Source organism: Haliotis rufescens, unplaced genomic scaffold (assembly GCF_023055435.1).
Source record: "Haliotis rufescens isolate VD_foot unplaced genomic scaffold, xgHalRufe1.0.p SCAF_125, whole genome shotgun sequence".
Taxonomy (NCBI): Eukaryota; Metazoa; Mollusca; class Gastropoda; order Lepetellida; family Haliotidae; genus Haliotis; species Haliotis rufescens.
The window spans coordinates 389,090-405,442 of record NW_025963808.1 but is presented as its reverse complement, the minus strand read 5'-3'; the positions used below and the strand labels follow the sequence as shown (position 1 = coordinate 405,442).

At 38.8% G+C, this 16,353-nt stretch overlaps 1 protein-coding gene across 2 annotated transcripts; it reads left to right on the top strand.

Annotated features, from left to right (window-relative positions):
- Positions 1-5,605: 5,605 nt before the first annotated feature.
- On the top strand, positions 5,606-16,353 carry LOC124118999. 2 transcript variants are annotated; one of them, XM_048393980.1, is made up of 8 exons: positions 5,606-5,791; positions 9,981-10,358; positions 10,536-10,778; positions 11,015-11,045; positions 11,483-11,514; positions 12,166-12,258; positions 13,068-13,193; positions 13,974-16,353. In XM_048393980.1, exons 1-8 carry the CDS (start codon positions 5,710-5,712, stop codon positions 14,024-14,026), a joined length of 1,038 nt encoding a protein of 345 aa, XP_048249937.1. In that variant the 5' UTR covers positions 5,606-5,709; the 3' UTR covers positions 14,027-16,353. The 2 variants fall into 2 exon arrangements, with proteins under 2 accessions (XP_048249937.1, XP_048249936.1); XM_048393979.1 differs by having other exon boundaries at positions 10,533-10,778.

Sequence of the window (16,353 nt, the reverse complement as noted above, 5' to 3'; positions counted from 1 at the left end):
GCCCAAAGAACTTGTAGAAGAAGTCACATACACGTGCATGCACGTCGCTGTATGAGTGCTATAATCTTGAACTCGACGTTTAACCCCATTTCACCTCACCTGACATGTTGGGGAATAACAGTGATGTTTCTGTTTGCTGTAGCTTTTTGCACATGCAGCATGTCATTAACATTTATTATTTGCAGAATAAAAAAAACCCATGTGTGATTACCCAGTTACGACGCCAATACTGTTTCATTCAGATACAGACTTTCATATGTACCTAAAAAGAACATTGTATTTAGATTGTAAAAAAATCAACACATATACAAACAGTAAATACGTCTTTATGGTTCCAATCTTAGTAGAGAGTGAGTGAGTATGGTTTTACGCCGCTTTTAGCAAGATCCTAGCAATACCACGGCGGAAAACACCGGAAAATGGGCTTCATACATTGTACCCATGTCGGGAATTGAACCCGGGTCTTCGGCGTGATGAGCGAATGCTTTAATCACCAGGCTACCCGACCGACCCTCCAATCTCAGTAAGAACATATGCACATGCATGTAGTATATTCCTCCATCACATGGTGTAGTAGTGACTCGTTTCCAAACAGATCATGGCATGAGGCCTTGAATAACTCACTAATGTCAAATAACCAGCTCCGTATATATGAACTTTGTGCGAACACGACCGATGTCTGAAACAATGTGCATAGTAGAGGCACGAGAGGAATATTGCAGATAAGAGCGCTATTTGGTCCGAGAATTCGATGGCCTCCCCTCTCTGAAGCTTTGCCGTGGCTTTCTTCGTTGGCTAAAAGTAACGATTACAGAGTAAAGGATGGTGGAGGAACATTGTGTAACAAAATGACGATGTGTGAGCATTTGTCTGTTAAACGTCAGTTTCGGTCATATTCGAGAATACAAAACTAGTTGTTGACACTATCAAGAACCGTTTTATCCCTACAAGCATTTGAACCACATACATAACTAGTCAACACATTTCTGCAGGCATCAACGTGACTAGGTATTCTTTAGCTGAAGACCTGTGAAGATACGGGGCAGAATAGGTCTTCAGCAATCCCTGCTTGGCGTAAAAGGCGACTATGCTTGTCGTTAGAGGCGACTAACGGAACGGGTGGCCACATGGTCAGGCTCGCTGAGTTGGTTGATGCATGTCATTGATCCCAATTGCGTTGATCGATGCTCATGATATCAATCACTGGATAGTCTGGTTCAGACTTTATTATTTACAGACCGCCGTGATGTAGCTGGAATATTGCTGAGTGCGGCGTTAAACAACAAACACACAAACAAACTTGATGGTAAGTTTGAGTTATATTACATTCCATCATTTCCATCTGTTACAAAAATATACAAACCTTAGATCATCGTTCAATTAAGAACAAAATTCGAAACGCCCACAGTTTATAACTACGATTTAACGTTGACATTCATTAACGTTTCATGTTTCAAGGTGTCATTGCCACACACTGAATTGTAAATATTTGAGCGTCAAATTGTACTGTACTGCCTGCATGTCCCCATCTGATATTCTTAAACCCGAAACACGTCGTCTCTGTAATGGTATTGTCTTGAATTCGAATCCCTGATTCGTACAAGTTCTTGCTTTGTGAGCACAATTACCATATTGCTTGTGTTCAGAGGACTGGATTGTGTTACTGGATTTTCTGGTCCTCACTTGATAGTCTGATACGTCGGGCAACATCAACAACAACAAAAAAGCATTTTAATGCAAATTGTGTGAGTGGCGGTTGCAACAGGTAGGGCCAGTTATGCGTACCCTGTTGCACATTTGGTGTGATCACTGATTTTCAGTAATGCATTTCTATAATTGCCATCATCATAAGTTTTAGCCTTTTACGCCAAATGTTCGTGATCGTGAATGATTATTCTCTTGCGTTGACGTTCTATCTTTACATTTAGAACGATACAACAAGTCCAATGTCCCGTACTTGACAATTCCGTTCAATATGGGCCGTGGGGTTGTCTGGTGGTCAAATATTCAGTCGTCACGCTGAAGACCCGGGTTCGTGTGTTACGCCCCTTTCTGGTTCCCCCACCCTGCTGTTGCTGGAACATAGCTCAAAGCGGTGAAACACTCACTCACTCTTTCAATTTAACAATACTCTCTAGCACAAACAAGCAGTGACCCAGATGGGTTGTCCGGGTAAGAATTGAGTCGCAGTGCTGGTTGTAAGAGACAACCAAATGGATTGTTGCAGTCACCCATTAGTGACCCGTGATGATTACGGGGTAGAATAGGTCTTCAGCAACCCATGCTTGCCGTAAAAGGTGACTAACGGGATCGGGTGGTCAGGCTCACGGACTTGGTTGATGCATGTCATCAATACGAATTGCGTGGATTGATGCTCATGATATTAATCACTGGTTTGTCTGGTCCAGACTCGATTATTTACAGACCGCCGTCATATAGCTGGAATATTGCTGAGTGCGGCGTTAAACAACAAACCAACCAACCAACCAATGGCGATGTGTTGTGTATGGTTGCTTGTAATATCAATCACTGGATTGTCTGGTTAAGACTCGATTGTTTACAGGCCGCCGTCATATAGCTGGAATATTGCTGAGGGCGGCGTCAACTAACAAACGCACATCCAACATACAGTGAAGTCTCTTTAATTCAGACGAGGCCGGATTAGCGTATGATGAACATGGTTGGTTGGTTTGTTGTTTTACGCCGCACTCAGCAATGGACACCGAGAAGCATCAACACGTCTATGTGTACAAGACCCGTGAAGACCATGCTTGCCGTAAAAGGCGACTAACGGGATCGGGTGGTCAGGCTCGCCAACTTGGTCAATGCATGTTATCGATCCCAATTGTGTGGATTGATGCTCATGATATCAATCACTGGATTGTCTGGTCCAGATTTGATTATTTATAGACCGCCGTCATATAGCTGGAATAGTGCGGCTATAAACAACAAACTAAGTAACTATGTCAGAAAGTGGGTTACCGGAAAGCCAGAGTTCAGAATAAAGGACTTTCACTGTATACTATGTTTGATGTATAATCTGTTTAATGTGTATTTGGCTGCTGTACTTAAAGTCAGTTGTACACCAGAGCAATGCAACACTGAAGGGGCCTGTGATATTGCCATCACGATGATACACAATGAGATCACAAGTGTAGTTATTGAGAATCAGGAAGTACTCAGGGCAGTACACGAGTAGCTCGTGGTGTGTCAAATATAGACTGCAGATGTCAATGATATGACAAGACGGAAATGTTACATGAGTTCCTTGTACCAGACCTACACCAGAAGCGAGACGAATCTGAAATATCGACAGGATAACAACAAGCGATATTCAAAGGTGTCCATCTGTGTCGATTTGAAAGTCTATGAAGTCAGCACTCCTGCCGACTAATGCAAATGTGCACACCTCTTTTTCGTTGGTACCTTCATCAACAAAAAACTACATATTGAAGTAATGTGTTTGAAACTGTAACTAATATATGGTCTTGTGCCTCTAAGATAACTAGAATTACCACACAAATATGCTGCTTTGAAATGGTCGTGTTTAACATTTGAACAAGCAGGACGATACATACAGCGTATCAGATACATGTCGTAGGCATCCAAAGGCCTGATATCTATACTGACATATTGCTCTGGTTATTCTCGTCATGTGTTTGTGATGGCGTAAGTGGTGAGCAACCCAGCAACACAGTTTTTTTCTTCTTTTTTTAATGAAACTACTCTTTACATTAATTTTATAATATACGTCAAGGCATCGGCTAAATTTGCATTGACAATAAATCAACTCATTCCCTGGTTAGTTTGGCTGTCAATTTGCAAGTAAGTAGTATCTAAATCCTGAGAAAATTGTTTTGGTAATGACGTGGATTTAGGTGGATGTTTTGGGTACCCTAATATTCCTTACATAGACATCTTGAGGATATATGAAAATGACGGTAACCTAGCCTTGTGTCAGAAATGAAATATTGAAATTCTTTTCAAAATAAACGTCTCCTTTGAAACCAATACTTGGTAACAAAAGTTGATTGAGTGTTCCTATTTCGATTTCCTATAAATTTGGTTAATGTGTGATTGACTTCTGTATCGTTTACGTCAAACATCTTGTTGACATTGATGCGAAATCTTAGGAACAGAAAAAACAAAATGGATCACAAGAGCTAAATCATAATGGACAATCAATCGACATGTATAAAGGATTTGACATGGAGAATGAATATTCATTACGAACTGACCATCACTTGTGCATTCTCTGGATGAGAGGGGCTCAAGGTTGTTGGCTGGTACTAGTAACATCCCAGAGCCAGGTACTGCCATTTTGTAGAAAAGTATTTCGACACTCGGTCGTTTGTGAAGGCCAATTTCAAACCGCCGACCAATGCTACGCACAACTTGAGTCCATCACTAAGCCAACACCCAATCGGTCGTGTTGTGCTTTGTTATGCTGCTGGCAGCCGCATGAACCCATCTCCAGATATGAAGGCATCTTCAACATGTTCATAACATTACTTCAGACCTGTGTACAGATGTGTCGCAGCTCACTGTGCAACTCACATAGCTGATATAGTTAATAGTGTTGTGGGTTCGAATCCCATATTTGCGCCAATTATGATTCTTGGTCTGAAATCTTAATCTCTCCTACGTCATTCATCACTTTGGGCTTTCCATCCTAAATAAACTCACCTCTCTCATCCCAACAAGAATCTATTTTAGACATGTTCACATTTCTTAATAGAACACGTTGCATTTGATATTATTCAGACCGATGACCTGCGTGAAGAAATGATATCTGAGAACCGAAATATTTAACAGCACATGGGAGCATAAATAACCGCCATTAGCTGATAATTCTTTATGATCATGGTGAGTGAGTGAGTGAGTTAAATTTTACATCGCATCGGCAATATTTCAGCCATATAGCGATGGGAACTAGGTATTAAATCTAAAATATCTGTCGACAAAGGACAGTAAAATAGTAAGGTATATCACAGTTTTTAATCAAACAAACTAGATCATAATTTCTTTCAAAATAATATATAGGTATAATAGATTAAGTTCTATCAATTAAAACAAGGCTTATGATCATGGTGTAGTGATAAGTACATTTGTAGACAAACAAATTCGAAGTGTCCATATTTGTATATTTGGCAGTAAGCAGTTGAAAACACAACAGTGCATTCGTGTATGTTTCTTCGAGAGTTGACATGTGCGTTATTACGTAACACAACACTAGGCCTTACATCTTGTATATTATTGATAAGAAGTAAATATGTTCATAACCAAACTGACGGCGAAACTCTACTCATTTGATAAATTCATGTAATGTTCAAGTCCATGGAAAACACTCGCATATTTTCTTAAGATCGTAAGAGCAATATTTAACTACGCATAGATCGTTTATAAAAGACTTTTCAAAAGTAAAAATAAATAATTATCCACAGACGAATGTTTTAAAATATTATACTAAGCGATAGTTTCTTCCTTATTCAATAGTCTGCTTTGAATTACTTTCTATTATATATTCCCTATTCTACCCTGACAAGAACAATAAATAGCTAAATGAGCTGTTATTTTACGCCTATTATGAAGCATTGTTATTCAAGTAGCAGTAAGGGAGGCTATTGTGCACTTGCACAAGGAGGAAGTACTATACCACACACAGAGATATAATATGTATTGCTTGTGTCGGTACTCGATCAGTGCAACATGGCATGTCTTCCAGTAACATACGCTCTGTGCTGGCTGGTTATGGCTTTAAGTGTATCAGAAGCCAAAGAGGAAACAAAAAGTAAGTATGCATGTAATTATATTTACCAAACTAAAGGCGATACATTACATATTTTAGGCACTCATGCAAAGTGTACGTCCATGAAATACACTCGCATATTCGAAAAACTGGAAATAACTAACGCATATAATGTTTACATTATAATTATTTATCATCAGAAAGATGTTTTTACGTTCAAGATGTCGATTACATGCGATTTATATTCATGTACATTACGTGCCAGGCAAAATTAAGTTTACGCACATTTTCGGTGGTGGCAAAATAATGAAACAAACAAGAAATGAATATTCATTGGTGATGAACTGATACGGGTACCATTGCTGTGTTTTGGGCGTTATGTTTGAAGTGTTTTTGAGACTGTTTCTGGCATAGTTTTGATAACGCTTGTAAGGCTTCAGTAAAATCCAATATTCAAGTGTATAAATTATTTTGCCTGGCAGGTAATATATCGTTGTTATAATTCGGGGCAATTACACGTACCGACATTAATACAGACCGTCTTACTGCTTATGACCGACCACTGCTGATGGCGTAGATCATTCACAAGTGATTACATTTGGACACGGTACTGCTCATCAATTGTACTTTGGCTTTCAATCGGTGTTGGGAATACGTTTTGCGTGTATTTGTTGTCGTTCAGAACAGTCCTTTCAAAACATCAACACTAGAAGACGGCAAAAGTGTGACGAAAATTATATAAACGGACAACTGGAAATCTCAGCTTTCACCAAAAAATGTCCTGTTCTTACGCTAGCTTCCGCCAGTCACACAATTTGAATACAAAATCAAGTGTTGTTGTCTAAATCCGCATTCCTGCCATAATTAGAGCCGGTGGTCTGGCTCGCTGACTTGGTTGATGCCATCGTATGTTATGTCAATCACAAGCAGCTTTTGACTGGTGTGATTTGGATTTTATTGTGTAGCCAAGAACCAACTCTCTCTATGATGATATTAGATATCCAACTGAGGTGTCAGCACATGTCTTGCTTATGATGATAATGAAGCAAGGTGAAATTAGATAGATTAATGTTTCGGGGACCATTGACAGGACCTCTTCCGTGTGGTAAGGTTTGGTAATTTACCTTTATATCACATGTGCTTCTCAGTATCTGGACCACAGGTGCCAATCTAAATGACAAGTATACGAATTCATCACGTTGACACCATTAAAGTGGGCAGCATAGTCACATAATAATTATGTATTGTGTACATTTGGGAAACAATGGCAAGTACTGACACAATACGGGCAGTCATCAAGTTTCTTTACTTCAAAGAAAAGTACTTTCCAAGAAATTCATGACCGCATATCACAAGTGTATGAGGATAAGAGCCCTAGCTATTCCACTGTTAAACGTTGGGCAGCTATGTTTAAGACTGGGAGAACAAGCCTTGATGATGACCCTGGGTCTTGGCGTCCCTCAACTTCTTCAATGAAGATTCAATCAAGGAGATAGAAAGACTTATACTGTCAGAAAGATGACTTACCATTGCTGAACGTGAGGAAGACACAGGTATAAGGCATGGATCCATGGAAACTATTACTAGTATTCCTGAACATTTACAGATGAATAAGATATATCCTTGTTGGGACCCAAAGCTTTTAAATTCTGAACTTAAGGAAAATAATGAACAATTATTGCCAGAGAAAATTGAGAGCAAATGGAGGAGGATTTCATCAAATTAAAAACATATATGAGTACCTTTTGATAAAACATTGGTCAACAACTTTGATTCCGAGGCAAAAACGTCAATCAGTTGAATGCCACCATTTCACATACATACATCGTTTGTGGATGGCAAAATTCATACCGAACAATCCTACGCACAACGGGTCTCTGGACATTATAATAGCGAACTCCTAGATTAGTCTGTGTTCTGTGGGAGCTGTAGGTGAGTCCATCTCAAAGCCATTACCCCTCAGGCGTGTTGTGCTTTGTTATGCTGCTGGTTGCGGCATGAGCCCTTCTCCAGATATGAAGGCATCCTCATCATGTTCATATTACTACATAATTACATATTTGTTGTGTTTTATTGAAATTCCCGCATTCAGATTATCTGAACTGGTCACGTGTTATTGCATTCACTTCTCAATGAATGTGAAACATTAAGCAACGCCCACCGAGGCGCACTAATTTTATTACTGAGGAATGTCCGGGATTCCCAATATTACAGTTAAGGGAATTCCCTTTCTGCTCACATGTATTGTCATGCGCAGGACACTTAGCTACATTTATGAATATTCATTGTCCAAACTACCCTTTGAAACCGTAGGCCGAGAACAGTGTAACAGCAAACGTGCAGGCTCGCTCGCCTGATTTCCCGCTTGCCTCGGTTCCATAACTTTAATGTCTTCGGGTTTCATTTCTAACTAGCATTTTTCCAACTCTATTTTCCCGTTTTCAGGGAACTAATGTTCGAATCTGGAGGTAACTGACCATGTTATTTGAAACAACCGCCTTGTCCCGGACATATTCTTCCGGTACGTTACCGTATGACTGTTGCAGGTCTTCTCGTCTCGCCTTAACTGACAGGTCCTAAGAACATTGTTTTGATCCTACTCTCCGTTGATTGGCTACTGTCTGTGCAAAACCGGTGTGCAAACTTTTGTACAAATCCTCTACTCAAAAAAAACAAAAAAAGAAAATGATACACAGTTAACACTTAATGGATTTAGTGAAAAGTCATCGAATCTTACTGTGCAACTCACATAGATGCCATTATGTGGTGGTTCGAATCGCATATTTGCCCAAATTAAGAGCCCAATTTAACAAAGAGAACATGGTGCATTTTCTGTTATTCAGACCGATAATAATATCTGATATATAATATCTGAGAGCTGAAATATATAAAAGGTACTGTGAACATTAGTAATCTCCATCAGCTGATAATTCTTTACGATTATGTTATTGTAATAAATAATTCTAGTAGACACACAAATCAAAGTAAGCATGTATGTGTTTTTGCAGTTAGCAATTGAAAACATAACTGTACGTTTTTATCTGTTTGTTTGAGAGATGGATAACATGAACTATCTTACTGCCAAACATGCGACTACAGCAGACCTTAGATCTTGTGCATTTTTTGTAGTAACTAAATAACCAGCCTAAAGGTGAACCGCTACTAATTTGAGGCTTGTTTTCTTAAGATCGTTAGAGCAATATTCAACTTACATGAAACTCGTTTATATTGTAAGGATTTGTTATGTAAAAATGACTACTTCACTGACAATCGTTTAATATACGATGGTTGGTCAAAAGGTTCTAAGCCTAGCAAACAAAACCAATAATTTTGAAGTGTTTTATCTCTTATTTTTCAAAACATTCTCCCGACATTTTAATTAACTTCTCATATCGATAGTGAAGCTTTTCTGTTCCACCCTTCACGGCAGCTTTGAGGTCATCGTTGTCGTCATAACGCTTTCCATAAATGCTCTTCGAACCCACATCGTCGCACAGCAGCGTTTGCGAGTCGAGAGGTGTGAGAAGAGGAATTGTCATGCTGCTTTTCTTTGATAGAATGTCTTAGGCAATGAAGCAAAACACCTTAGTAGGCACCGGGCTTTTGACTTTCTAAGTAATTTACAAGGCTCACACTCTTTGCATCCTGGAATACAGTGACCATAACTTTCCCCACTAGTCTTGAAGACTTGGTTTTCTTTGGTGCCAGAGAAGTGATATTTTGACTCGGGATCACATTGGTAGCCCCATGTTTCACCACCTGCTACTAATTACTTTTTTGAAGTTGACGACATCCTCTTCAATTATTTTTAAATTTTCCTTAAGATCAGAATTTAAAAACAAAACAAACTTTGGCTCCCAACAAGCATAAATCTTATTCCTCTGTAAATGTTCATGAATACTAGTAATAGTTTCCGTGGATCCATGCCTTCTACCTCTGTCTCCCCCAGGTTTAGCAATGGTAATATGTCTCTCTGACAGCATAAGGGACCAAGGGTCAACATCAAGGCTTGTTCAACCACCCTTAAACATAGCTCTTACTATCTGATTTGTTTTCAATTTATTTTAAATATTCTTCATACTAAACAAAGAAGACGTTGTTATGGTCTAATTGTAATGTGTTATATTCACTGTGGCATCAAGCATGATCTCGAAACACGTACTCCAGCTACAGGAGTAGCAGCATGTGTGTATTAATGAACATTTGAAACTAAGTTCAGTGTATTTTTCAGCCTTCACGCTTAATCCAAACCGGGAGATCACGGAGGTGGCTGATCCACAATCTGGTAATTCAAAAAATGTCCAAGAGGGTACAAATGTTACGTTGATTTGCCCAATTGCCTGGGAGGCAATTGTCGATGTTCTATGGTACAGAACATACGGAGCACCCGAACAATACCGTCACTTTGTCCAATGTCACAGTGCTGTGTTCAGCGACTCTGTAAAAATCTCACAGAAAAAATATTTTGATGGAAAAGGATCTTGTTTCAACAATTCATATGGATTGATGATACAAAATATTGATAAACAGAACGAAGCGAGATGGTATTGTCTGGTAAATAACAAGTGGCAAAGTCCATATGTTGAAATCAAAGTCGACATGCATAATGGTAAGTGAGCATTCTTGTTATTATAATACCATGTAAATAACACTGTATTCTTCATCTTCTATTCATGGGATCACTGTCACAGTTTATGTAAAACTGGTTAGATATAATTGCATGCATGTCCACGTTTGTAAAAACACAATATATACTGTCTTATCATTTTGGTTGTCGGAACAGTAGGATCTACTTCACAAAGAATCAGTTCACCCACGACAACTATGGTGAAAGATGTCACATTAACATCAAAGTCAACAAAAGGCACGACAGAATATACAACAGAAAGAACAGATAATGAATCGGCATCCATAAACACACTGGTTCCTTTGATTGGCGGAGCTGCAGGCGGTGCGTTCGTCTTATTGGCCCTCGTGATCACTGGATGTGTTCTTTACAGATCGAGGAGGGAGGTGAACAAGCCTAATGGTAAATGTTATTAGTGAAGTATTTCACGTTATACTACAATGTGTTATTATTTTTCTTAAAAATTTTAAAAAGTCGGTTTTAGATCGTACCTTGAAACCATCATTAATACATTAATATTCCCAGTCAAACATATGTGGTCATCTGTTGCATACATAGCAGTTTATTCACATAGGAGTAATGTTTAACTGACAAGTGGTAACATTAACAAGTCAGTACCTTCGTCTGTTTCTTTACAGATGAACAGGCATCAACAACAGATTCTAACAGGTACCATAATGGAATAACAATATGCCTATACTAGTGTCGAGGAAAGTAGATAAAATAGATTCAATAGAATGTTATTATGCTACTTAAAAGGAAGTGACATTTTCTCTCACTGATCCGTATACACATTTCGTGAGCCATTGCTACATACATCATGATATCCTGAAGCAACGTATGTCCCTTTACTCTTGTTTGTTGTTTATTCAGCAAGGTTTAATAGGCCATAAAGGTAAACATTAGACATTTGTAAAGATCATGAGGGCAGCTGCGTTAATGCATTGTTTCTGACATTTCTGCTATCAACTTTGATTCGTCCCAAGCATTCCATGTCGAACATCTTCGCAAAGAAACATGTATATCGTGTTCATGATATTGATAACACTCAAACCCATTAGTTCAGTTGCATGGTATTTCACTCTATCATGATTGTGTGTCTCCAGAGACCCAGGAGCAAATGTTGAAGAGGCTGTTGGTGAGTACTACACATGAACTTAATGTTACGTCGCTTCCCATTAATAGTTTGCCATGATCAATTCAAATGTAGACATAATGTAAAGAAAAATAGGTATAAGAAACCGCATTGTACTATAACACTGTCTGACGTTGCAACTCTTGTTCATGCATTAAGGAGGGTGGGGATTCCCGACATGGGTACAATGTGTGAAACCCATTTTTGGTGTCCCCAACCATGATATTGCTGGAGTATTGCTCAAAGCGGCGTAAAACCAAACTCACTCGCTCATGCATTAGGTGGAGAACATTGTCCCAGTGCCTAGCGCCCATTTTTAATCTTTGTTAAGTTAATATATTTGAAGTTGGGCCATTTTCTTTACGTAAGTAGGGTCATTAAATCATAAATCCTGTAAAGTAGGAAAACCTACTTGAATCTAACATGGTGGCGTAGTCTCTTTACTTCCGAGCACAAACATGGTGACATGTAATTGCATCAGTTGAGAAAAGAAAAGAAAAGTTCTCGGTTCGGCAATCTCAAACTCGAATGGCCAGTGTATTTGGCAAATAAGGATGGCAGGAATCTATCGTTTCATGATAAGTACCTCATACATCAATCCCCCTTCATTATCTTCCTTTCTTCTCTAAGTGTTATTATTGCCTATTGTTACAGTGATGGAGGGAAATCTCATGTACGGCAGCTGCGGCGCAGGCAATGATGACTACGCACAAATACCCTGTCGTGAACCTGCATCTGCCTCTCATGGTAGGTCTTTGTTTTCATTTACATTTGACAAAGTGAGCGTGTTAAACATGGTACAAACACATTGATGTTATGCAGATATCGGAATGATAACCTCTGGGTGAGAATGGTTGAATGATATTTGTGTCGGATGTATCTACACTGAATAATTCTACTTCTGGCATACTGGGGGCCACGGGTGGCCCATTCGTCTAAGACGCCGCAATTCGCTATACAGAGTTGCGTCCCTTGGGCACTCTAGAAACCTATGATTGTGGATTCGAATCCTGGTTCGGCCCGATTATGTTTCTAGGTTAGTCAGCAACATACCCTTCCTCGTAGATTTCACCGGAGTTTCACCGAAGTGGTAAACGTCTGAGAAGTGCATCACATCGTGCTTTCCTCCCACATGAAGCAGACACGCCGTAATATAACTGGAATAATGTTAAAAGCGGCGAGAAAACCCAACTCACTCACTCACTCTGGCATACTGACACTTTGAGCTTGTGGGTTTCATCATAGTTGTCTTCAACTGCATCCACCTTCCACATGATAGCCAATGATATAACATTCAGTGCAGAATAAATATGTATTACGAACGAGAGGGCTTTATCAACATGTGTCATGAACGTGTTTATAAACGTGAATATGTATCATGAACGAAAGGGCATAAGAATATGCCAAAATTCAAAATATAGTCTGTGTAGACTTTTTACGGTGGTAGATAATTAAGGTCCTTTCAGTATATAAACCATTGGCCATAGATTAACATCAAACGCAATCTAGTTTAGATGATTTCATAGTCTTTTTTAACATGTTGTACCTGTCTACAGAGAAGGAAGATGCCAGTGTGATGAAGAATCAACCTGACACAGAGGACGGGAACACCAATCAGTCTGGAGTAGACAGTGGGGATATCTATGCCATACCTGACAAACCCAAGAAGTCAACAGTCGAGGGTAAGTGTCCTCTTATAAGTAGTTGGGGCAAGAGAAACGGTGTCGTTTAAAACGCCGCAATTACAAGTGAAGAGTCCCTTCGCCGTGTCAGAAAAATGGAATCGTAGTTTAGCCTGCTTATGTTTCGAGGTTTGTCAGCACCATACCAGTGCTAATGATGGTCACCAAAGTCGTCTAAGATTACATTATTCCACACTTTCCTCCCACGTTGAACTGATACAACTGAAATACGGTTCAAATAGGTTTTAAGTCCAACTCACTCACTCTGTCGTTTATGTTTGATTGTGGGACTTATTCGTGTTTCTTGGTTTGTTGTTTAACGCCGCACTCAGCAATATTCCAGCTATTGAAGACCTATTCTACCGCGGACCTTGACGGGTCTCATGTGTCTGCCACGGTGGAAATGGAACCCACATTGGATTGCTACCCTGTGTGGTCTTCAGTTTACTCTGTGCTGACATATTGTTTCTATGTGTATCATGTGGTGATCCCGGGTTAGAATAAGTATGTCTCCAGGTACCTATATGTGACTTAAGAAGTGGCTGAGTGAATGTACTATTAAGGTTTAGGTAACACAGGATGTTTAGCATATAACAATTACTGATTTGTTTGGACTAGATTCTATCATTTACAGGCCGTAGTGCTACACATTGTGGTTGAAATACATATACAAAATAAATGCTTCTATGTTTTTGGTGGACGAACGTTTCAATGTATATCCTTTATTATTTCATGTGTGGTGTTTGTAGTGTCTGTTTGGACCCTTGTTTGTTGTTTCAGATGTAGAGGATGTGTACAGTCAAGTGCAGAAGCCGATGAAAGGAATCGAGTAGAATGAGGAAAGCCTGTCAGTTTACACGAGGGAGATTTATACGGTCTTGTTACTTTAACAAATAGACGTAGCATACAGTTCCCTTCCACTGAACTAGCAATAAAGGAGACCAGCGTGACCATCTCATATGTTTCATATTGAGATCTATACATAAAGGGTCATTATGACAAGAGATATCTCTACATGACTGTATGACAAGAGGGATGACTTTCCAGTAGTCAACTTGAACTTTATGTCGAGCAATAGTAAAGCAGCTCCAGGCTTTGCGGTCTACATTTCACCCCTTTTGAGATACAATCGAGCATGCCCTTTCTACCAATATTTCAAAGACTCTTGTTCAAAGGTTTTTTGATCAAGGTTAAAAGATTCAAGGTTTCAGTAAAGCCTTCAAAAAGTTTTATAGTAGACATGTCGACGACATTTCCAAATATGACGCATCCGTGACAAGAAATATGTCCTATGCACGTCCCTACTTTGACTTGTACCATATGTTTCCATGTTGTTTTTCTGGTGTACAATTGACTTGCATGAACATGTGCTTGTGACAGGTGTCACACGATTGGTAGGATACTTTCACCTTTTCATGAACACCTCGTATAATCACTATTTGATAGTGATCCACAGACACATGTTCATGATACAGTCGGAATTGTACAATCGACTTCATTTTTATCAGAGATATATATTATGAATAATTTCATGGAAATGGTTTTGTCGCTTTTACATATATGCATGGTCATAAATGTTAAAGATGTACATTGTCACATGGACTATGTAAGTAAAATGCGTTGTTGTTAATTGTTACATTTATACAATCCCTTATGTCACCTTGTCCATTAAGCGTTTGTACGATTTAGTAGTAGTGGACCATTGTACGCCTTGTGTGTAAGAAACAAACACTTTTGACTCTTCTGTGACATGACAGAGTTTCTTCATAAATCTTTTGACAATTTGATAAGAATAGAATCTCACCTATACAAACCGGTCAGCAAGCACGCACTGTCCAAAGTCCTAGATTATGGCCACGGTAATCTCGTAGAGCAGACTGTAAAGGAGGTTTTGGAAACTTTTTTTTTTGTTCAAAGCATTAGCAATACTAGGAAGGTGAGAGTCTAACGTTATGCGGACATGCTGGCCTGGCCAGTCTCAATACAACATTTCTCACCCAAGCAATGGTGTAGACCTTTGTAACGACCATGTGACATAATCCTTAACATATATATTTGCCTTTGATTTTACAAATAGTCATCTTGATCTATCTTTCATGCAATGGTATAAGTTGTATGTTTTCAAGTTTGTTCTTTGCTTGTTGTTTTGTACTACAGTCAGCAATATTTAAACTGTTTTCCATTTGCCGGTAACTAAACGCGTCTGTACCAGACAACCAGGGCTTGTTGATGAGGTTGGGTACGAGTACACAAATACAGCCAAGTGATGAACCCTGAACCCGGCCTTCATGTTCAGATCTATCGGTTATTGCGTCTGTCATTGGGTTCCGTGGACCTCCTGATGCCTTTAAGATGTTTTAAGCGTGTGTAGCTTGTGCACGTTTGTTGCTTGTTGACATATTAGTTTATACTTTTTGTTACTATATTGTATGAACGTGGTAATGCGTTTGAGCCCTGGAACTCACATGGTTGTCAGATGATCATGACAACCAAGCGTGCTGTGAATGACAAACATCCATAGAACCAGGTGGACGGAACATTGAAGAGTACGCCCTTCACTCCATTGTTTAGATGGATTTGATTTCTGCATGTTTAATCTAAAACTGAAGCCGTACGATAAGTTGGACATCCAATTGTGTTTTTATAGATTTAATTAAGAACTCGGTCGAGTTCAAACACTACTATTTAGATATCTGTTGTTTCTTGTTAAGAAGAGGTCACCCTAAAGTATTATATTCTTCTGGACATGTCAATCTTATTTAACTTACATGTATATATTGCAATACATTCAAAAGAGATATACGAACCAGAGTGTATAGTTTAATCATATGTTATTCAAGAAATTGTGAAAAGGAAAATTGTGAAAATCATCCCTAAAAAAATTAAAACAAAATACGTGAACAATAAATAAGAAAATAAAACACAGTTATAGCATGAAATAATTTTGTATATATATCTTCTATTATCACAGTGTGTTGACACACGTTAGGCTTGAAAATGTTAAATATTTGTAAATATGGAGAATGCTTCAAATTAAATATATCGGTAGTATGGTATGCCATCAAGGATTTTCTTTGCTTTATTGAAATTCCTATTTGTCAGTTATTCGTTTTGTTATGGTATATTTTCAATTTGAGAACAATAAACCTTCAAGATGAAA